Source organism: Delphinapterus leucas, chromosome 5, assembly GCF_059928025.1.
Source record: "Delphinapterus leucas isolate spDelLeu-1000000601 "Yukka" chromosome 5, BTC_Dleu_Yukka2, whole genome shotgun sequence".
Classification (NCBI taxonomy): domain Eukaryota; kingdom Metazoa; phylum Chordata; class Mammalia; order Artiodactyla; family Monodontidae; genus Delphinapterus; species Delphinapterus leucas.
Window position 1 is genome coordinate 96641654 of NC_143133.1, and position 22682 is coordinate 96664335.

Below are 22682 nucleotides of genomic sequence, written 5' to 3' on the forward strand. Positions count from 1 at the left end.
AATAGATTCAGAATTTGTTATACAATTAAATCAATACCTCACATTGCCCAGTTTACAGTTAGAAATAATTCCCCTCCATCCACCCACGTGATCACGAAAAAATAAAAGACGGAGCCAAACCAAGTCCCTTTCAAGCGCAGACCTGTTCTCTGGGATGCAGGCAGCTCGCCGGCAGCAGGCAGTGTACCTGTTGCTCCAGGAGCCAGCGCATAAGCTGAAGATGACGGTGGAGCTCCTGGTCCGCCATGCTGGAAGGATGCTCCAGAGGAAGGAGGAGGAGGGAAAGAGGCAGTGGAGCTGGAGGTAGGTGGAGAGGCCTGGTGCTGTGCTGTGTATAGTTGAGACTGCCCAGAATAGGAAGAAGCAGAAGATATGTACGGGGTGTTAGGGTAAGCGTTTGAAGCAGAAGGAGCAACAGGTTGCTGAGGTCGATACACTGCTGACCCCCCTGTTCCGAAGGAATACTGCTGGGCTGGTTGATAAGCTACACCAAGGAGAAGAAACAGAAATTTTAATTAGTTACTAATTTATTCAGACAGCAACAGAAAACCAAAGTTATCTCATTCTATGGAAATTATTTTCAATTCTTCTAATAATAAGCTACAACCAAACATTACCCACTTAAAACAGGTTATGCTTTTGATAGTCTGGATGCCCTAACTATACCAAAAGTCACTGGATCCAGTCTTTGAACCCTGACATCTCCAGACTGCTGCTGGCTATGAAAATCTTTGAGTCATCAGACCCAAGAACCAGAAGACTGACCCTTTTCTGAGACATCCTGTTCCCGTGAAGACTGCAGTGACACCTACTAGCCATCAGATGGAGCCATGCAGGAATTACACATCCAAAGCAGTCCCCTTTACAGTAAAAGTTAAGGGAGCTTGGTGGCAGCTCAAGACCTCCACCATAACAACTGTAGGGTGAGCACTATTGTTATGAATCAGATACCTTCTCCAACATCTAGTAAAATCATCAGCTACTCAAATTCTGGGTTTGAGCACAGTTCCAGATTAATAAGCAACTCTGTATGATCCCTGACAAGACAATCATTATATTTCTTACACTGTACAAAGTTGGTTAGTAAGCAATCAGACAGCCAACTAATGTTTTAATGCAAAGACCTGAACCCAGATACCATTACCTTTTGTGTGACCATGGGCAGAATATGAACCTCTGCAGAGGGAATCTAACAGAACTGTGCTCATCCTACTCTGAAGACAGTACTTTCACGCTGAGCACTGAGTGAAAAGCTGTATCAAATTTGTACTCATGTTAAGTAAGAACACCCATCTTATGAGCACAGAACACGCTCGTTAAGATTAGATCTTGCTAGGTAACATCCTCGTGTTTTATAGTAGTTGTTCAGTCATATAACTGTCCACTCTGAGGTTTGCATTTTTGCTTATTTTAAATTTTAAAATAGAGGTGATGTTTTACTTTGCAAGTGTAGTTTCTTAAAAAAAATGAAAGCCAATGGGGAAAGGTCATTATTATACATTTGTCAAAATTCAGAGTGTCTGACACCAAGAGGGAACCCTAAGATAAACTACTCCGAGCGAAAATGCTGAGTCAGTGTAGGCTCACTGTAACAAACGGACCACCGTGGTGCACGATGTCTGTGGTGGGGAGGCTGTGCACGGAGGCAGGAGGTATACCGAGACTTCCTGTACTTTCCACTCAACTTTGCTGTGAGCCTAAAACTGCTCTAAAAAATAGTCTGTTTCCTAAAAAAATTAAATAAATGGAAGATGACAACAAATGCCCCTTGGAACCAATTTTCCAAAAATGGTTTGCATCATCTTGCCTAAAGGAAAAGAATATGTACTAAATAATTTCTAAAATTCTATTTTTTTATACCAAAATCATGGGACAATTGATTCACTTTAACAGGCTCAGGAATAAGAGCCAACTGTTCTGAATGGACTGACACAGGAGCTGTTTCCTAGCATGTTGATTCAGGATGCCTCGCAGGGAAACCATGCTTTGCTATAGCAAGGACTCAAGTCCTACACAGAATGGTTCTTTTTTTACTTGTTAAAACTGATTTGATCATGGCTTTGGAGCTTCAAAGTAAACAGTTACTACACTAGATAAGACAAGACATGCTGCTGTGACAGGACTTCAGGGTCACACTACTTACGCTGTGGCTGTGGATAAGGTGGTACCTGGGTGTGCATATGACCGGGAGATGTGGGAAGCTGAGCTGTGGCAACATTTGGATTAACATTCCCATGCATTATGAAGCCTGGAGGTGGAGGATTTTCTCCCTAGGAAATGAGAATATGGTAAAAAGGAGGATTACATTTGGAACCAAGAATCTTACCAGATGGATTTATAATCTTTGAAATGTAATTAAAAAAAAATTTTGTGTAAAAAAATTGCATTTTGTGCATACTATCTTCTTCAAGACACATTTTCTGAGCAACACATTTTGTGTGATTTAAAGATTAGACAGGTCCAAAGTAATAATAACAATGAATGGCAAGAGATGCTAACAGCCTCATAAAATAGGATCTATGATATTTATAGTAAGTCACTAGGATTTTCCATCTCTACTGAAGTCCATCCACGACTATGCTTCGAAAATATTAAGTATAAATGCTACAAGGAGATATTATCTTCTCTACGATGCTAAAAAAAAAAAGAAGAAGAAGAGGAGGAAAAAGAAGAAGAAAGGAAAAAATATTCAGTGAAATCAGATTTAAACCATTGATAGAACCTTGTTTGATGTTTTTCTAGTTCAAGTCAATTTAGAACTGCAAAAGAAGAGGAGAGTGATAAGAAAATAAATTAATTGTGCTAAAAACTGCTTCTTGCATCCTAAAGGCACTAAAATGCAATAAGCAGATAGACAGATGGGGGGAGGGGAACTTAAGGGAGGTGGGTAGAGAATATATAACTATATATTTAGGTGAGCAGAATTCTGCTCAAAGAGGAATAATGAAGGATATACCTGTGTATCAGAGGGAGAGGCTGCAGGTGGATGGCTGGGAAGGGCGGTAGGAGTTTTGTTACTCCAGGTAGTGACAGTGGGGGCAATTCTAACCTGAATTGAACAAAGAAATACCAATCACAGAACATAAAACATGAAAATGTTAAAAGAAGAAAAAAAAAACCCAACAGGCATTAATAGCCAGATGCAAAGCAAAAAATAAGAACAGCAAGATAGCACACATTAGCCAGGCAATTGCTTTCAAGGTAGCTGGGATTCCAAAAGAAAAAAACACCTTTCATAACAGAACAGGGGAAGGGAGGTAGTAGAAAAATCAATATGAAAACTAAATCAAAGCAGAAAGAACAATGCCGTTCAAGTGTCAAGAGTAAGTGGGAAAAGGTAAGTTCTGTAAGTAGGGAAGGAAAGAAGACATTCTGGAAAAAAAAAAAAAAGGTAATTGAGTGAAAAAGTAATTTTTGAAGCACTAATTGTATTCATGCTACTATTAGATCCGTAAACATATTACTATAAGCTCCCTTTTCCGGATTTCATTAGAGCCACAAAAATTATGTTAGTTCCATATGAGGCTTAGAATCATACAATCAGAGCATATTAAAGATCATCCAATCTAATCCCCACCCTTTACCATTGAGAAACCCAAGGCCCAGAGAAATGAAGGGGCTGGCTGAAGTCCATATAACTTGTTGATGATGGAACTAGGACGGATTCTAGGTCTCCTGATTCCCAGGCCAGTGTTTGCTACACTACACCACGTTGCTTACCCTGGAGTCCAGAGGTTTTCAAAAAAATGTTTTTAAGCCATCAGAATATTTTTTGTAAGTAAATCTTTGTAGAAGAAACTCTATCATATAAACAATTAATAGCAAAGATGTGCTGGTGTAGTAGGAGGAGAACTCCCACTCAGTTGGCTTCCCTTTCAGAAATCCCTTTACTCCTGCCTATAAGCATGCCTTTAAAACCACAAGCCACTGTCCTCATTCAACATATCATAAGCTTTAATCAAGAAAAATCACTGCGTAATTTATGACTGAATTTGTTTTCCTTTTCTTAAAGTATGAGACTGCTAAGTCACAGTATAATAAAAGCCTTTCAAGGTTTTTACGTTTTCCCAGAAAGATAAGATTAAACCCAAGGACATAAGGAGTAAATTCTCTTCTCCCAATGTAGAGAATGCCTTACTTCAGTGCCCTGACACAGTGAGGTCAAACTCAAGGTGCTTAGCTTAGGAGTTCCAATCCTGTTAACCATTAACTAGCCATGCTGACAAATTCAAGCTCTATGTCTTAAAACTCTGGTTAGTCGCTAGACTTCTCCACCTCTCAGTTTCCCAGCCATCACCTGATTTGCCCTATCCATGTCATACACTTTCTAAGTCTAGCAACAAGAGTGGGGAATTTGGTTTTGCTTACCAATATACCCTCAACAGGGAGAATAAAGACAGGCCCTTAAATTCATATTTGTCAAATGAACGAAAAAATAAAACAGAGAGTAGTATAGTTATAATTATATTCAAATGTAATCTATCCTGATTAAGTAGCAATCAAAAGCATAATAGACAAAAGAGCATGAATTTTTTTTAATTTAGTTTTTCATGGTTTTATGATTACTTTTGCTACAAAATGTAAAAATGACCCCATCAATTCTATCAGCAATTTGTTCTATTTTAAAATGGGCAGAGGGACTTCCCTGGTGGTGCAGTGGTTGGGAACCCGCCTGCCAGTGCAGGGGACACGGGTTCAAGCCCTGGTCCAGAAGGATCCCGTGTGCCGCAGAGTGGCTGAGCCTGTGTGCCACGGCTGCTGAGCCCGCGTGCCTGGAGCCCCTGCTCCGCGTTGGGAGAGGCCACCACAGTGAGAAGCCCAGGCACCACAGCGAGGAATGGCCCCCGCTTGCCACAGCTGGAGAGAGCCTGCACGCAGCAGCAAAGACCCAACGCAGCCAAAAATAAATGAATAAATAAATAAGAGAGACTGCCATCGAGGTAGTTTCATCTCAAAAATAAATAAATAAATAAAATGGGCAGAGTACCTACTAACTTTGTTATCAGTCAAGACCATTTATTACTTACGAAAATATACTTTTTATTTAAGAACATGAAGGTTATCTGCTGGTCTGGAAATATAAGTTTCTACATGAAATAGTAAAAGACAATAAGAGGTCACATTTTATGCCACTAACCATTTGGCAATTTTAATTTAATAAATAAATTAGTTAATTAATAAAAATTAATCATCTTTACATTCCCCATGACCTACAACTTCATATACCTTTGGTCACTCACTTTTCTCTAATATAAAGTTGTCCAAAAAAATGTTTGTATTCTGGATACTCTTTACTGTGCTGATACAGAAGACATAGTAAAACCACACTAATGACTCAGAAAATAATACTTAAAAAGAGACTATTTTCTAAAAACGTTTAAAAAAATTGACCAAATTACCCACAAAATTGTTCCCACTACTTTACTCACAGTTTGTTAGATGAATCAAATTGTAAAAATTTCAAGAACAGATGTACATGTGTAATTTAAGTTTGAGTGATGGAGAAATAAGAAGAAATCTCCCCAGAGAGCTTAAATTAATTTTACCTAGTTTGTAAATTATTTGACTAGATCAAAGGGGTAATTTTTAAAAACATCATAAGTGCTATTTTCAAGATCAGAAAAACTATAACCATTAAAATAATACATTGTCTAGTTTTATCACTGGTCTCTTACTCAAGAAACTAAAACCACCAATTTGAAATATATAAATGTTCCTACTTAATCTGGACCATATCACTCACATGGGGATAATATTGTTGAGCTGAAACTCTTGGCATCTGTGTGTGGCCAGCAACTGGTCCAGGCCTGCCCTTGGGCAGCTGCTGCCTCTCATAAGGAATTTTAGGTGACTCCTGTTGTCCTGGTGCTGGATTTCCTTGTGCTCTACAAAGTCTGTCACGAAGCTGCACAATATTTGGCTATAAGAAGCAATGGAAGAAAGCAAAGCAAATTGTGAAGAGTTCACCCAACTATATATGACAGCATGTTGATCTTCTTAAAGTAAGCTTGATCATTCATATGATTTTTGTTCATATGCTGTATATTATGCGATAAACCCTGGCACATTAGGGTCTGACATCATGGTTTCTAATACTCAAGACTGACACCAAAGGTCCATTATATACAGTGTAACTTGTAATTTAACTGAGGCAGGGATTTGAATTATGCCTACCACATGGTAGTATGCAAGATCAATGTCACTTATCATCACTGCTCTTTTGCTGTTTCTCTTGCAGTTGAGTAATGCTCACAAATCACAAAAGCAGCTGAAAAAATAGAACTTTGTTTCTCTGCAGGGAAAAAAGGCTCCAAAAGAGAATCAACTGCTAAAGATGGTGATGGAAGAAAATGGTGATCTATGAAAGACATGAAAATTAATAAAAAAAGAGATGCTTGAAATAAAAGTTAAGATGTCAAACTCAGGGTAGCTCACACAGATCTATAATTACATAGATCTATAGTAAGTATGAGTTTACCATATACATGTTCTAGTTATTACCAAATAACAACAAAAAAGCAATGTGTTAAAATGTTTCAGCAAGAATTCATTTAATATCTAGAAAAATTATACATTTCTATAAATTCATTAAAGGTTTAAACACACCATTTAAATTTTGTAGGTATACTTAGGTAAACCTGCCTTTTATGGAGGGGAACTATATATTATAATGATATTACAAAGTCTCAGGAAATATTCCCCAGAAAATACTAGAGGTATACTGAGATATATAGGTGGAAGTAACATCAAAATTACAAGTTTTGCGTAAAGACTGTTCTTTAAAAGTCCAAAGAAAAGCATGAAGAATAATGTATAGAAAATGTATGTGATTATAAACAGTATTAAAAATAAAGTTTAATTCTCAGGCCAGAAGGTCTAAAAGTCTTAGAGTAAGTTAGTCTTAAGATAAAGGGTCTTATACTTCAATATAATAATAAGACCTTATTAAGTAAAAAATCCTATAGAACTATTATACCAAAGTCATTATAAAGATAAAGACTTTGCTTCTATTCTACTTAATATTCTCATTAACAATTCAGAAAGACGTGAGCTGGATCCTACATACAAGTGTATACAAAACCAACTAGAGAGTCATACCTCCACAGTCCTGGAACACAGATAAAAGTATTTTTACTCAATGAAATTTATTGACAATTCCCTAGAACAGACAAAATACTGAAAACAATTAACTAAAAAATTTCGTCAAAAACAGAATAAAGTTTAGAACAAAAAGTACAGAAATAAGAAAAGCCTCCGAATTAAGCTCTAGCAGATACACAATGCAGAAATATCCTACTTGTGGAAAATCTTCCTCACTCCCCACCCCAGCTTCCACCCATGCTGCACTATTGGGTTTAGATTTCCCTCTTCTGTGCTCCCACTACCTCTATCATTGTCCTTATCACTTTGGAATCCCATGCATACTTGTTATCATTTTGAGTTTGGAAACTCCTTCAGGGAAAGGATCTTGGCAATCCTATTCATCACTACATATTCAGTCACTTATTGAATTGAAACAAGTATCATGAAAAAGCCCAAGTTTTACTGCACACCAAATAAGGACACTAAATTAGGAATGTGATGTAGTTTTCTCTGCCTTGAATACTTGAATACACGTGAAATTACCCTTGAAGACGTGTCAATAATATTCACCTATTAGGTGACAGAAATTCAACTGCTCCAAATCATTCCACCTACTAGTACATTTATGTTTCATACTGAGTGCTATCTATTGAACTCACCTTACTCACACATTCAAAGAAGAAAAATGGCCAGTTCTAATTACCTGGTTGGTGTTATCAGGAAGAAAAGCCAGGGCTGCAGCAATACTGCCCTGGGCTGCCAACAAATTGGCATACTGACTCATCTTCTCAGCCAAAAGAACTCCTACAGTATTAGTGTCCATGGCTTGGGTGAGTTGTACAGCTTTTCGCAGGATGACAACTTTCTCAATCAGATCCTAAATGAGAAAAAGAAAGGAGAGTGAAGGAGAAACAGACAATGATACCAAGATGTGTACTGAGAGGAAGCAGGAAAAGAGAAGGAGTTACTAAGATTTCCAAAGCCTACCAAAAGTACGGTACCTATTATCACCAATATTAAGAAGGTCTGCAAGAGTTGACCACCATTTAGGTAACTGAAAAAGCGAGGAGGAAGGTCTCCTACTCATGGTTAAGGCATAGGTTACCATCTTCTCCCAAACATCCTTAACTTGCCAGAGACTTGTCTCCTGAGCTAAAACAGGCAAATATCCAAAGTGAAAGTGACAGGCTGATGTCTGAAGGCAGAAACTGGGTTCCAGAATGTATAAGACGAAATATTATACTATTATACTATGTATACTATAAAAATAGTACTACTAAGCCTCCAAACAGGCTTAGCATTTCAACCCGAAGTTTCTCATAATGCTCTTCAATACCTATTCTTTCAACACTAGAGAGCTATGTTTCAGGTATAAAGTACAAGAATATCCCATCTGCCCTTCATAAGTACACCAATCCAGAAGTGTGAAAACAAGTGTGTTTTCTCTCAGAAGCACTTAGAAGGAAAAACCTTGATTCCTACAAGACTTTTGGTTTCAATAGTGATCTTTAAAGCAACAACCATACTGAGAAAATCTCTCTGCAGAGACAAAAAGAAACATTAGGCTGAAATTTCTTGAGACTGCTGACTAACTGCTTAGGAATAAAAAAACCTAAATATATAGTTACTCAGCGCCAGAGAATAGTCCCCACGTTTTTCACTTCCTCTCTTGCCCATGTATTAGTGCTGCACGGGATCCCATTTAGCTCTTACTTTCATTTTCCCCGAACCATGAAGACTGTCCATTGGTACTGGGGACCCCTCCCATTCCTTACCTCACACCATTTCTTTGCCCAAGGCACACAGGATCACTGGAGGCAGAGAAAGGAGCAGGAGGAAAAGAGGTAAACTCTATGGCTGTTTTCATGCTCTTGCCACTTACTTCCCTCAGTAACTACCATATCACAACTTGGTTCTCACAAACAGTTGCATTCCCATTTTACCATCCCATCATCTCAAACTCTGCCTCTCCAAACATAGCAATAAATACACATAATTATCCAGCAAAAGAGATTCTAAAACGTAATTAAGTAGGGTGAAAGCAATGAACTTCTGGAACAAATCAATCTCTAGAATATAAATAGGGTGAAAGACAGTACTAGAAAGGAAGCACCTTTTGTTTCAAAGATACTAACCTGAAGGGATAAAGGATTGCTTCCATCTTGAGCTTTAGTCCAACATGCAACTAGTTTCTCTACATTCCCTGCACAAATATAGCAGAGACATGCCTGAGTCTGCAGGAGGCTATCACCTTCACTTTCAAGCCTGGTTCCCAAAAGATCTATAGATCAAGAGGAAAACAAATAAGATTATATACAAGACAATCTGTGTATGAGGTCATGAGCAGCCCAATAATATTTTCAGAGGTATGGATCAAACTTCATAACCAATGAGTAGCAGGCAGAAATAAAATCACTGTCATGTAAATGTTCAGTAAATATTTATTTGTTAAATGAGTGGAAAATGAGTGACAAATTTTATATAATAAACAATTTCACAAGATTCTATACCTAGCTGTAGAATGGGTTTATATTTATTATATTAGAAAAAATTAAAAGTGGGAAAAATATTTGAACAGAAAAATCCTAATGAACATTTAACTGCATTTCATCATGTCTGGTGCTTTTGTAAGCAGTGGACTAAAATATGGCACATTTGGAATAAACATCAATGATAGCTAGACTACTCTAAATTATTTATGATAGAAAGTTAATATCTTGTAAGTTTTACATTCTCATAAAACTTTCAAGGTTGTTCATTTTTATACTAGCAGCCTAAAGCTTCTGTTCTTGTATATAATGAATATTATTCCTTAGTCATCAGTTCAGTCATGGCCTTTAATGGTAATTTCTACTCAAATGTTATAATTATTAATTTTATCAAGCTAACATTTATTAAGTGAGAGCTGATTATGTGCCATTTTACATATGAAAAGACTAAGACTTAGAAATTAATTTTTCCTAGGTCATATAGCTAGTTAGTGGCAGAAGCAAGAGTCTCAGTTTGGTCTGTCTGAAACGAATATCATTAAATAATATTATTTAAAAAAATGACTAGTAGGTATGGAGAAGCAACGTAGTTAATAATAACTGAGAAAAGCATTCAAATGAGAACTTCGTTTTCTTATCTGTTATTAGTAGGTTTACAAAAATTTCTAAATAAAATCTGCATTAATTTTATTTACAATATACCATGCCATATACATAATATAAATATAAAGCTCATTTTCTTACCACAAAGGGCAGAAAATTCATCTGGTTTAGCATAAGTCAATACTGCAGCTAAAGCCTCTCTCCAATTTTTAAGATCACAAGACTCGACAATCTCTTTCCAGTTCTTCATCACTACTGCAGTAATTAGCTTAGGAAAGGAAAACAAAAGGAGAATTAAAAGCTTTTGGTATATTGATAAAAATTAACTCTGGCTAATCAATCAATCTTTCAAAACTACTACTCACAGTATTTCATGAAAAATAAAGTAGCAGCAAAGCGAAGTATATCCTTAAACCAACTGACATAAAAGATATTTTCCTCAACAACAACAAAATCACACTAACATGTTTTATAAAATGCTGAGAAGGAGAACTATAGGGTGTTACCAAAACATTTAACAGGAGGACATGACTTTTAGTCTGATGGATCAGGAAAAGCTTTCTGAGCATACAGACATTTAAGATATGAAGTCAGAATTAATTTCATCGAGAAGGAAAAAACACTGCCGACCAATGGAACACTAGGGGCAAAGGCCTGGGAGAGAAAGGCACGTGGAGTGTGTAAGGAACTGAAAGGCAGCCAGTGTGGCTAAAAGATAACAGGGGAGGGAGTGACACAAGACAAGGCTGGGGACACTGACAGCAACCAAAGCTGCTGGGACTGAACACTGGGACAACTTTCATGGAAAGAAATTTAATATCATCAAGCAGGGGCTTAAAAATGTACAGACCCTCTGCGCCAGAAATTCCATTCCTAGGACTACAGCCTCATTAAACAATTAGAAATTCACACAAATCTTTAGGCACAACAAGGATGTTTACTGCTATCTCAACTACATTAGGAAAATATTAGAAACTACCTAAACATCCCCAAATAAGAGAAATAATAAATCCCTACTATAGAATATTATAGAGCAATTTAAAAATTTTTGTAAGAATCTTTAAATGATACGGGAAAATGATTACAATGTAAGTGACAATATTTATACGTAAAACCACACACATATATACCTGTATAATTGATTGTTTTTAAAAATTCTACAAATACATAGAAAGAGATACAAAAGGATATGTACCAATCTGATGGAAGAATTAGGGGGTATTAAAATTATTATCTTTAACATTTTCTATGTTCTAACTTTTCTACAATAAAAGTATTTCATTTAAAATATTACATATGTAAACAACAAAAACTGGGATAATCATGCCAAGCTATCAACAATAACTATTTCTGGGTCAAGGAATTATGGGTGGGTTTTTTTGTTCTTTACTGTTATCTGAATCTCAATTATCTATAATAAGAGTGCTTTGCTTTTATAAACAAATGCTGCTGTTTATTTTTAAAATAACATACCCTGGTGATTTTGCTTTGGGATTTTGCAAAGTACTTTTTCTGGGTTTGAGCCAAGAGTTCTTGTCCACCTGCTATGGCCAATATAATGGCATCAGCCATGCGGTTATCATGTAAACAAAGGTCAACAGCACTCTCAAAGTTACCCGTCAGCAAAGCCTGCGTAATTAAACCATCAATATCTGCAATAAAGAAATAACACACCCAAGTTAAAGTTTTTTGTTACAAGAAAAAAACACTACACCTATGAATTTTTACATACACACACAATGGAGAACACAATGCTGATTTCTGAATATTACTGGTGGATTAATTTCTAACACAAGCTGTTGATATCTATGGAAATATACTGAGATACATATAAGTAAAATCAGGTAAAATAACATATTTTCCAGATTGCCTAAAATGTAATAATAAAGATCATTTACAGTTTCTATCACATAGGTTTCAGATCATACCATCATTTTTAAGGTAGTGATTACATGTACTAAATGATAACTGAGTTCTTTTCAACCCTCTACCACCTGTGACAAAACGTTTCTAACTTAAACTCAGGGACTATTTGCTTTCAAATGGTTAAAAGAAATTAGAAATCAAAACCAACAGATTCTTACCCCCACTGATGGAGATGTTAAATGTTCCTCCAGCTGATGGTAGAAATTCAGATTCTTGTTTTTCCTCTTTAATGCGCTAAGGAGATGAAAAGGGCAGCAATTTAGCCAGATGAAACTGGAATAATTTACCAGCAAAACAAAATTTAAATATGATTATTCACTTACTGACTAGATGACATGCCAAGTTATCCCAGAAAATTTCTCAGATCCAAGTTTAAACTAAGAACTATGATTTCATTAAGTATTAACTCTCATTATACAATCATAAATAAAATCCAAAGTCCTCAGAAATAATGTTAAACAAACTTAAGTGTACATATCCATATTGGGAGCTCAGAAGATACTGAAGCTGAAGAATTTTTGTTTTCTTAGATACCTCAACTAACAGTAGCTTGAAACACACAAAATGTTTTATTTATTTTTAAATGTTTATTTATTTATTTGGCTGCACCAGGTCTTAGTTGCAGCTCACAGGATCTTCATTACTGCGTTAGGGATATTTAGTTGAGGCATGCGAACTCTTAGTTGCAGCATGTGGGATCTAGTTCCCTGACCAGAGATTGAACCCAGGCCCCCTGCATTGGGAGCACAGAATCTTAGCCACTTCCCACTTGTGGGAAGTCCCACAAGATGTTTTAAATTATACTATATTTACATCATTTTTTCTTTTTTTACATTTTTCTAATTTAGATCTTAAAACAACCTTGTTTCAACACATCTAAAAATTCTGTCTAATAGGTATAGTTATAAGAGTCTTTCGGTTTTAACTGACTCAGTCGTGAAAAAAAGAAAACCACCTGGCGTCCTTATATAAATGCAATATAAACAGATTATTTATAAATATACTAAAATTCAATTAGAGAGTTTGTGTTCTCTTAAATTAGTCACACCTGGAACAGCAGGTTGGTCTGGTAAAAATATATACAGTTCTGTTACAAATTTCTGAAACTACTTGTAAGACTGAGTAAAAATAAATTCAATATTTTCTTTCTTTAGAAGAAAAGAAATATAACGGAGGCATACTGCTGGCAAATACTTTAAATGCTTTCTCTTCTATGCATAAAAATTCAAAAGACGACAAAAAATAAAATGTGTCAGAGATTATAGAGAAATTAAAAGAAAAAACACATCTGTCTTACATGAGATAAAATATCTATCTTCTGTGCTCGTGTTACCTACACATCTGAATGTTAGTGCCTAGAATTCAAAGTCAGGAGCATTTTTGAATTGGATAATTTTAGTGTAGAGCACAGTAGAGCATCATCTGTTAATAATGCTTAATTAGTTAATACTAACTATTACAGGAGAATAACTATAACCTTAATTCTCTCCCCAACAAAAGAGAAGCATTTTAGAATTTAAAAACTGAAATTAAAAAATTGTAAAACTGGGCTTCCCTGGTGGCACAGTGGTTAAGAGTCTGCCTGCCGATGCAGGGGACACGGGTTCGTGCCCCAGTCCGGGAAGGTCCCACATGCCGCGGAGCGGCTGGACCCGTGAGCCATGGTCACTGAGCCTACGAGTCCGGAGCCTGTGCTCCGCAACAGGAGAGGCCACAACAGTGAGAGGCCCACATACCGCAAAAAAAAAAAAAAAAAAAAAAATTGTAAAACTTGTTATTCATACTGAGGAATAAATCAGATACTGATCTGATTATATTCACTAACAAACTTATCAAAAAAATCTTTTAACAATTTTTCAAATTTGCTTTCAAAAAGCAACTAATAAACTTTTATATATGGACTTCTGAAATATACATAAAGTGAAAAAATGCACAACTTATTATGTGCTGGTTATCTTTAGTGTGTAAGCTACTATGTTTTATTTTACATAATAATAGCATCATCAAGGGGAAGATATTACCACCTTAAACAACATTTTTTCAAATATTCTGAAAGCACACATTGATGACTGCTGTTTTGTTAAATATATATTTACCTATTAATTCACAAGTGTATTTACAAATGGCCCTCTCTTTGATAATACAGTTAGTCCAGTTGTATATAAATGAAAGTACGTTTCTTTAATGTATCCTACAATTCTATGTATTCCCAAAATTAGTTCAAATTTTCAGCAAGATTTTACCCATATCCTGTATTCCTGAGTTAAATAAATGTTACAAGATCCACTTCTAAGGATTTTTAATAATCATCTTGTAATAGTCTGTTTACTGAGGAATTATAACTTAGTAAGAGGTTGTAAGAAACTTTATATAATCAGAATATACCCATATCACAAAGAATAATGAAAAAGTCAAATATGAGATGAGAAACAAGAACTTGTTGATTAATTTTCTAAGATGAAATATAATTAGAAAGCAAGAAAAGTAAATTATAGAATTATATATTAGTGGCTTAAAAAAACTCAGAAAATTAAAAGGAAAATAATTAATGATACAACTCTGTTTTCAAGGACTCTTTTTACCTAGTTATAAAAATTGTCACTACAACTCAGGATGCATTTATAGTGAATCAGGACGATCAGATTATTTAGTGAAATATTCTTTACTTGGACTCAAAGTTCAAGATTAATTCAGAAGCTTATGCCACTGAGAGTGAGTTGTAAATATTAATGTGTCAAGAAAAAACATTACCTTTACATGCAATGCAATGTGGATTTCTGAATAAAGTATCTTTTCAATTTGACATCTTGATATGCATCTGACCAAACTAAGTCAATCTCACATCAGCTGTTAATTTTAAACCATATAATCCAGAAGCTAGGTCAGAGAACTAAAAATTTTAGAGATGATACTTCTATCAAATTAGTAAACAGACTTCTACCTTGAACATCTCTAAGAAAACTCCAGCTTTATTTTGGAACAAGTAGTCAAGAAAATTTTCCATATTTCAATGTGAGATGAACAAATATCACATATTTTCCCAATGTACTTAAAAATGAGAAAAATAAGTACCTCTCCCAAGAGCTGCTCTTCAGCAGCAGGGCTCTCCTCCCCATCACTCTGTGCTACTTGGTCAGAGTCTTTAAGAGCCTTTGGTACACAAAACAATGACAGAGGAAAGTGAAGAATGTAGCATTAAAAGGTTATTAGTGAACAAGGAAGACAAAAGACCCAACCAACAACATTCAGAGCTAGTTTAATCATAAGAAGCAACACTAAGTAAATTTATTTGAGGAACATTATTAGAGGAAAAGCAGGGAGCCATTACTGCTAAGACCTAACACTTCTTTCCTGCCAAATGTCCCTCAGCAACAAAGAGCTTAACGTTAAGTATCTGAGCAGTCTGATTTCGTTTTACCTCTGTTGTGAAATTCAAACATAGGAATTTCTACTAGCTATAACTAGCTCTACCTTATGCTATTTTAAAGAGAATTATTCATGTATTAAAATGCCTACAATAAGCATTTGTTTTTACAATGTAAAGCAATAAAACACATTTCCTAAATTATATTTTCTTCTTTATGACCTAAACCAAAATTTTAGAAGGTAGCTATTTTTAAAGGTCTTCTCTTACCACATCAGGTCCATCCACTTTGTTCAAAGCCGAAGCAATCTGAAATAAAGACAACAACTCAGCTACCAAATGGAATTCTATTTCAAGGCATATAGCAAATGTTCACCTCTTACTCCATTGTCATTGGCAAAAATCCAAAATTCAGATCAGGGGTAGCATGTTTAAGAAAAGAATAAAATTTTTGCAGAATTGATTCTCAATGGTGCTAGTTTCAGTTACATGGATCTATTTTATTGCTCATACGTCATCTTACTCTGCTATTCAAATTGTAAAACTAACCTCAAAACAAGCATGTTTCCTTCTACTTTGTTTTAAATAAAATAACTATAATTAAAAAAAATATTTCTTCAGAGACTTACTATGGAAAGAGCTGCTACTAGACGTATTTTGACAATCAAATTTTATTTCCTCATTTTTTGCTAACAGGTTTGCAGTAAAACTTTCATATTAATCTCTTGCAAACCAAGTTATAGCATCAAGAAGTTTAGACTAATAATAAAGTTAAATATAAAAAATCTAAAGGAGTGAGGAAAGATACATGACCAGTAAGCAGCGGAGCTGTGATGTGAGCTCAGGTCTATCTGACATTAAAGGGGACTAATCTTCAATGAGCTCAGCACTGACTGCCCAGAGTGCACAGTATCCAACCTGTTCCGCATATGCGATAACTCTGCAATGCTATAGAAGACTTCAGTCATTTTCAAAGAATGACAAAGGGTTAATACAAATTATACAAAGAATTCTAAATATATCCTTCAAGGTTTCCAAAGTCAGAGTGTTTTAACTGCTGTTTATGTCAACATTGTGGAATAATTATTAAGCCGCTCTGAGAAGAAAACTATAAAACTGGAATATGACCTCCTTTTTTAAAAAGTAATCTTTTTTTTTTACATTAAAATGTTAAGCAAATCACTTGGGCTTTTTGTTTATTCAGGTTTAGTAGAATAAAACACCCTTGTTCCAAAATATTTACTAGTTACTTGTGAGCTGGACCAATTTAATAAACAGTTTGGGAATTGTGGGCTGAAGGCATAAACAGCGGGGGTGCAAAACAGTATCCTCTTTTTCATCACTTAAGCTGTAGTGAATGCAGGGTGATCTCTTAAGTTTCCCCCTCTTTCCTCCAGGGCCGCTGGCTACACCTCCTCTTAAAAAACTAAATGTCATTCCCAGTGTTTGAGGTTCACAGCTTCTTTTCTTTCAAGGCCCAATTCTCCCTGACACAGCTCTTTAAATCGAGTTTGAATTAAAGGTGGTTCTAGCAGCTTCTAAATTCAGGTACAATGAGGAGTTTCACCTTTAACAATGTGTATGAAAAACTTTGGCAACCAAGCATAAATTCTTATTAAATGTTTACTGAATGATTTGAAACAATCTGTGTTGAACTTTTTAAAAAATAAAAACACCTATGCTACATAAATATTTTATTTGTGTAAGCACAGCCTTTAAACTCTTCCAAAAGTTTACCTTCTTTCCTAGGTCTTCTTTTCTATATCCTAGAAGTTCAAGGTATTTTCCACGAGAATCATCCTCAAAGTTTACCTTTAAAAAAAGACATATTCTTGAAACAAAGAATTGCATTTAAAGGCCTAATTTTTAATTAACTGCTCAAATTCCAAGCAGAATTATTAAAATTACCTAAAGTTTACTATATCAACCAAAAGGTTGTTTATAAGAGAATCCAAAGAAGTTTTTCCAAAGAAGTTATTTTTTAAAATAGTAAGCCTACTAGTAATTAATTACCCAGGCTGAATAAAACTTACTTTTAAACTAATTTTTGTAAAACCAAAGTCACGTCCAAAGGTTACATGAGTGCAAAACTCACATTATGTGAAACATGTGATGTCCTAAAACTCTTTCTTAAAACTAATACTTACTCACAAAATATAAAAATAAATTTAACCTGATTGCATTCAAGATTTCTTTTCTTTGGAAAACAGAATTGAGAAATAGATATTCCCATGGAGACAAAATGACAAACCGGAAAATTCTATTTATTATTCTACTGTCGTAAATGCAACTCAGTAAAAGGATTGAGAAATGCCTCCAACCTCTCTCCCCTATACCTATTCCCTCTTTCCCCATTTTCCTTAATTAGACCTACTACAAAAATTAAATACTCTGTGTTTTTATTATACTAAGCTCTATGTTCTAATTTAAAATAGGTCTGTTGAATGTTATGTCTCTCTCACTTAAAAATAGCTATTATATATTTTTTACTTATTAAAAAAGTATTTCATATTAGGCTTTTCACAGCAGAGAAGGAAGAACTCTTGACATAAAGTGTTAGGTCATGTACTCTCCATATGGTTTAATTTCATCAGGAGATCCCCAAATCACATTCTCTCGATTGTTTCTTCAACAGGAAGACAGATTTAGAATATGATGGAAATAGCTGAATTTGCAGATAATGAAATAAAATTGCTTAACACCAACTTTACCTTCAAAAAGGACCACACATTTTTCTCAAACTCAGTCTGAGAAGCATCAATCTTCTTCTGACAATAACTGACAAATCCTTGTGACTGCACGACCTGCTGAAGTTGGGCTGACCGGCTAAGGAATTCCTCTTCTGTCACGACCTGACTGATGCGCACGTGGTGCTGCTGCAGCTGCTGCTCAGCTCCCTGCTGAGGCTGTGTTCTGACACTCGCAAAGGTAACCAGTTTGCCTCCAAACTAGAATAGAACAAGTAAACAAAATCAGTTCCAACGACAAGGATGTGGCCCTCAAACGTACTGACTGTAAACCGGCTAAAGGAAAAGAACTCTGGCTCTGGATACAATTGGTGATACACTCCCCTACTCCACAATCTGACCCCAGCCTTCAATTATTATTCCTCTTCACACCACCCACCTTCTACATAAAAGGTCCCAGTTGCTGTGACCCACAATTTCTCACCTACTTGCTTTACTAACTTCCACATACTAAATGCTACTCCTCTTCAAAGCCTGGGCAAATGTCACCTCTGCCATCCCAGACGCCCTCAGTATATTATATATATATATATTTTGTGTGTGTGGTACGCGGGCCTCTCGCTGCTGTGGCCTCTCCCGTTGCGGGGCACAGGCTCCGGACGCGCAGGCTCAGCGGCCATGGCTCACAGGCCCAGCCGCTCCGCGGCATGTGGGATCTTCCCGGACCGGGGCACGAACCTGTGTCCCCTGCATCGGCAGGCAGACTCTCAACCACTGCACCACCAAGGGAAGCCCTATCTCTCTCTTTTGATTCAACTATTAGCTGTACGTATCTGCCTCCCTTTCTACTCTAGGCTCCACGTTTTAAAAGGTGGTGGATTATGCTGCTACAAAATATGCCATTTGACCTAAGGATTATTTTGAGCTGAAGAATACTGAAAAACAACAGAAGCAAGAAAGGCACCCTGACCTCCTCTTTTCTTTCTGAAAGCAGGAGATGAAACTCACATGTGAGAGCTGCTCTCCCTACACCAGGAGGAAAGATACATCCTTATCACCAGATATGGGAGTCCAGGATGGGAGAACTCTATACAAACAGACCTTGTTAAATAAAAATTATCTCCATCAGTCTCTACATATTTTAGTTACTGTTCCACAACTGCCATTCTTTGTTCAACCTAGCATATAAGCACTTAGGTTTTGCCACTCATTGGGGTCTTCATTTCTCTATGGGGGGGCTCCCATGTACATGTTTGCTGTCATTCTCCTATTAAGCAGGCTCAGAACTCTTCATTTGGCCTCTCAAATTCATTCCTCAGGTCTAGGTATTGATCTCTTCTGAAATCTCTTGATTTCTTTCTTTTACATTGCTATTTTTCTGCCTAATTCTTTTTGCACTGAACTGCTGTATGACTGCACATCTACTCTTGTCTTTCCCCCTTCCAAACCATACTACATACTCTCATCTTCCTAAATAATAGGCCTTTGATTACGTCACTTTTGGATTTAATTAATCTCTCATCCCTCTTGTCTGGTCTTCTCCACTATCTGCTCTCCTGCCTTTGAATCTTTGCTTTTATCACTTTCCGCTTTACTTACTGAATCCTAACCATCCATCTAGTTAGTTCCTTCCTTATCTAAGTAATTAAAACACTTATTATTATAAAATTATGTATGGACAAGGTTTAAAAGAAAAATCAAACTGTACAGAAAAGCCTCTCCGCCCCCCAACATAAGCTACTTGAGGACAGAGACTCTATCTAGTTCACAGGTATGTTTCCAGTGCCTAAAGCGGTACCTGACAAACAGAGGATGTTCACTATATATTCATCTTTGGAATGAAAAGTGCATGTCCACTCACTAATACTGAAGTATTATAAAGACAACAAATAACACTCCTTTCTTCCCCACGTGAGTCTGGAACCCAGTACGAGAGATGGAGAATCAAAATATCAGCTTTAGTGCTGTCGTAAGTGCTGCTAGGTTAGAGGCTATACTTTAGATGTCCAACCATAGTGGACCTTGTAACAATCAGAATGTAGACCCTCTCAAAAAGAAAAGAAGGAATGAAGGAAGGAGAGATAGAGAAGGAAGACAAGTTTAATAAAGTGGGGTAGGGAGAATGGTGCAAAGGTTGCACAACAAGGTGAATGTACTCAATACTGCTGAACTGTAAGTTTTAAAATGGTTAAAATTGTAAATTTTGTTATGTATATTTTATTACAATTTAAAAGAAAAAAGAAAAAAAGGGAGTAGGTTTCACTTTTCCCGAGAAACCTTTCTGAGTGATGAAAACTCACAAACATATCTCAAACTCAGCCCTCTTCCATCTGAGTGATCCTATAGTAACACTTTACTGTAAGTCCTTTGTGTTTATGGACCATAAAAGCAAATCCACCTACTGAAAAGGAAGCCCCAACAGGTCTTCGGACCCACTTGGGTGGCTTCTTCAGAGGCAACACTATACGATGCTGAGCAGTCTGCTGAGGAATTTGTAACGGGGGAAGGGGCTGTCCTGTGCCAAATGGATCAAGATTCCCAAAAGACGATGAAAGCTAAAAAATAAAATAAAGTGAGATTTTTGAAACTTATGCAAGACTATATTACATGTTTTCAAGTCATATCCAAGAAATTTTTATCACAATTATCCAATTAATTGGTATCATTGATCAGTAAAGTTATTTCCAAAATAATTACACAGTAAGATGATTTTTTTCAGGTGTTATAATAAAAAACCTTAACACTTCTTATTACCTTGTCAACTTGTTTCTGCCTTAAACCATCTGCACTCCCTCCCATGATAGAATAAACACTGATACGCCCATCGAAGGAAGCAGCTGATAAGACAGCAGGATTTCTGGGACACCACTGAATATCAAAGCACCACTGTGTGTTGGTGGGAAGTTCATATAACACCTAGACCGCAAAAAAAAAAAAAGTCAGAAAAAAGTATAGCCACTTTATAGCCAAAACAGCTGAATTAATATGATCAACAAATACAACTTTATTAAACATTTACTTTTACAAAGTATCCAGCCAGGAAAAACAACAATTGTAAAAATTTCTTTAAAGTACATTATGATAAAAAAAAAAAAAAGAAATGCTGATCAAAATTTTGACCAGATTTGGAATAAGTAAATCGTAAAAAATGAGGTTTTCCTGTTTTTACTGAAATGGTACTAGAGGATGCACCTGAAAGACCAGAATACTCTATTAGGGTCAACTTGCTGAACTCTAAAAGATCGATGGGGTCCTAGCCAACCGACTTTGCCTGCCAAGATCCAAAGAGCCACGTTTAGATTATTTGAAGATCAAATTTCAAAAAAAATTCTTGAGAAGGAAAAATTCACTGAGAAGTGAATTTGTCAAGTGAGAAAACATGTACACATCATTCTTATTACTGCAGAATCAAAAGAGAATTTGGCATTATCAGTTTTCTTTAGAAGGAAAAGAATATAGAAAAACTATTAAAAATGGCTGATATAAATAAATAATGTAATAATTGTTTGCTAACTTTACAATGTAATAATGTAATAATTGTTACTAACTCAGTGTGATGGTAACTGATGCTCTTAGGAGCACAGGTTTTATGGCTTTAAGAAATGAATCGGGCTTCCCTGGTGGCACAGTGGTTGAGAGTCCGCCTGCCAATGCAGGGGACACGGATTTGTGCCCCGGTCTGGGAGGGACAGGCCACAACAGTGAGAGGCCCGTGTACCACAAAAAAAAAAAAAACGTGAAATAAAAAAAAGAAATGAATCAAATTTACTTAACTTTGGCTTCCTTGACATTTAAAATAATGTTTTATTTTATAAGAAAATAAAGTGAAAAGGCATTTAGCCTGCTCCTCTTTGATGCTTGAACTGATTTATAAGACTATTAGCTTCTTGATATCTGAACCACTTGTCTATTCCTAATTTGCATTTGAATAAAAATCTACTACAATTTTTAGTTGCAGCATGCACTAAAAGTTTATTCCTTCAAAGTCCAAGCACACACAACTAAACATATGCAAAAAATCATTTTATCGAATTACATAGTTGAAAAAGAACAGTAATTTCCATGAATTTTGAACTCACTTGGGAAAGCACAGTGTAAAATGAAACACTTTCATTATTTGGTCTACAAATCTTATGAAGCAAAAATTATTATTTTTTCTCGTCTCCTCTAACATTAATGTTTCTATATTCTTACAGACATCACTGCAACTGAAAACTTTAAACCACAAATCAAATAACAAAAGTGCTTGCTTTAATTTTAATGTTACAGATTAAAAACTATTGAACAGGGCTTCCCTGGTGGCGCAGTGATTAAGAATCTGCCTGCCAATGCAGAAGACACGGGTTCCAGCCCTGGTCTGGGAAGATCCCACATAGCGCGGAGCAACTAATCCCGTGCACCACAACTACTGAGCCTGCGGTCTAGAGCCCGCGAGCCACAACTACTGAGCCCACGCGCCTAGAGCCCGTGCTCTGCAACAAGAGAAGCCACAGCAATGAGAAGCCCGCACACCGCATCGAAGAGTAGCCC

The 22682-nt window shown here is 36.1% G+C and overlaps 1 protein-coding gene across 27 annotated transcripts in view; it reads right to left on the reverse strand.

The window, feature by feature from the left end:
- The window catches only part of SEC31A (SEC31 homolog A, COPII component), a 73917-nt gene that overhangs the window by 18732 nt on the left and 32503 nt on the right, over positions 1-22682 (reverse strand). For 14 of the 27 annotated variants that reach the window (XM_089912143.1, XM_089912140.1, XM_089912139.1 and 11 more), the window contains 15 exons: positions 20907-21068; positions 20555-20707; positions 18177-18413; positions 17203-17277; positions 15736-15774; positions 15174-15251; positions 12260-12335; positions 11649-11827; positions 10317-10443; positions 9219-9364; positions 7787-7960; positions 5744-5920; positions 2957-3049; positions 2144-2270; positions 143-484 (listed from right to left, as the gene is read on the reverse strand). In XM_089912143.1, coding sequence (XP_089768269.1) covers positions 143-484; positions 2144-2270; positions 2957-3049; positions 5744-5920; positions 7787-7960; positions 9219-9364; positions 10317-10443; positions 11649-11827; positions 12260-12335; positions 15174-15251; positions 15736-15774; positions 17203-17277; positions 18177-18413; positions 20555-20707; positions 20907-21068 — 2185 coding nt within the window. The remainder of the gene's footprint in view (positions 1-142; positions 485-2143; positions 2271-2956; positions 3050-5743; positions 5921-7786; positions 7961-9218; positions 9365-10316; positions 10444-11648; positions 11828-12259; positions 12336-15173; positions 15252-15735; positions 15775-17202; positions 17278-18176; positions 18414-20554; positions 20708-20906; positions 21069-22682) is intronic. The other 13 variants (XM_089912153.1, XM_089912156.1, XM_089912158.1 and 10 more) reach the window with 9 other exon arrangements.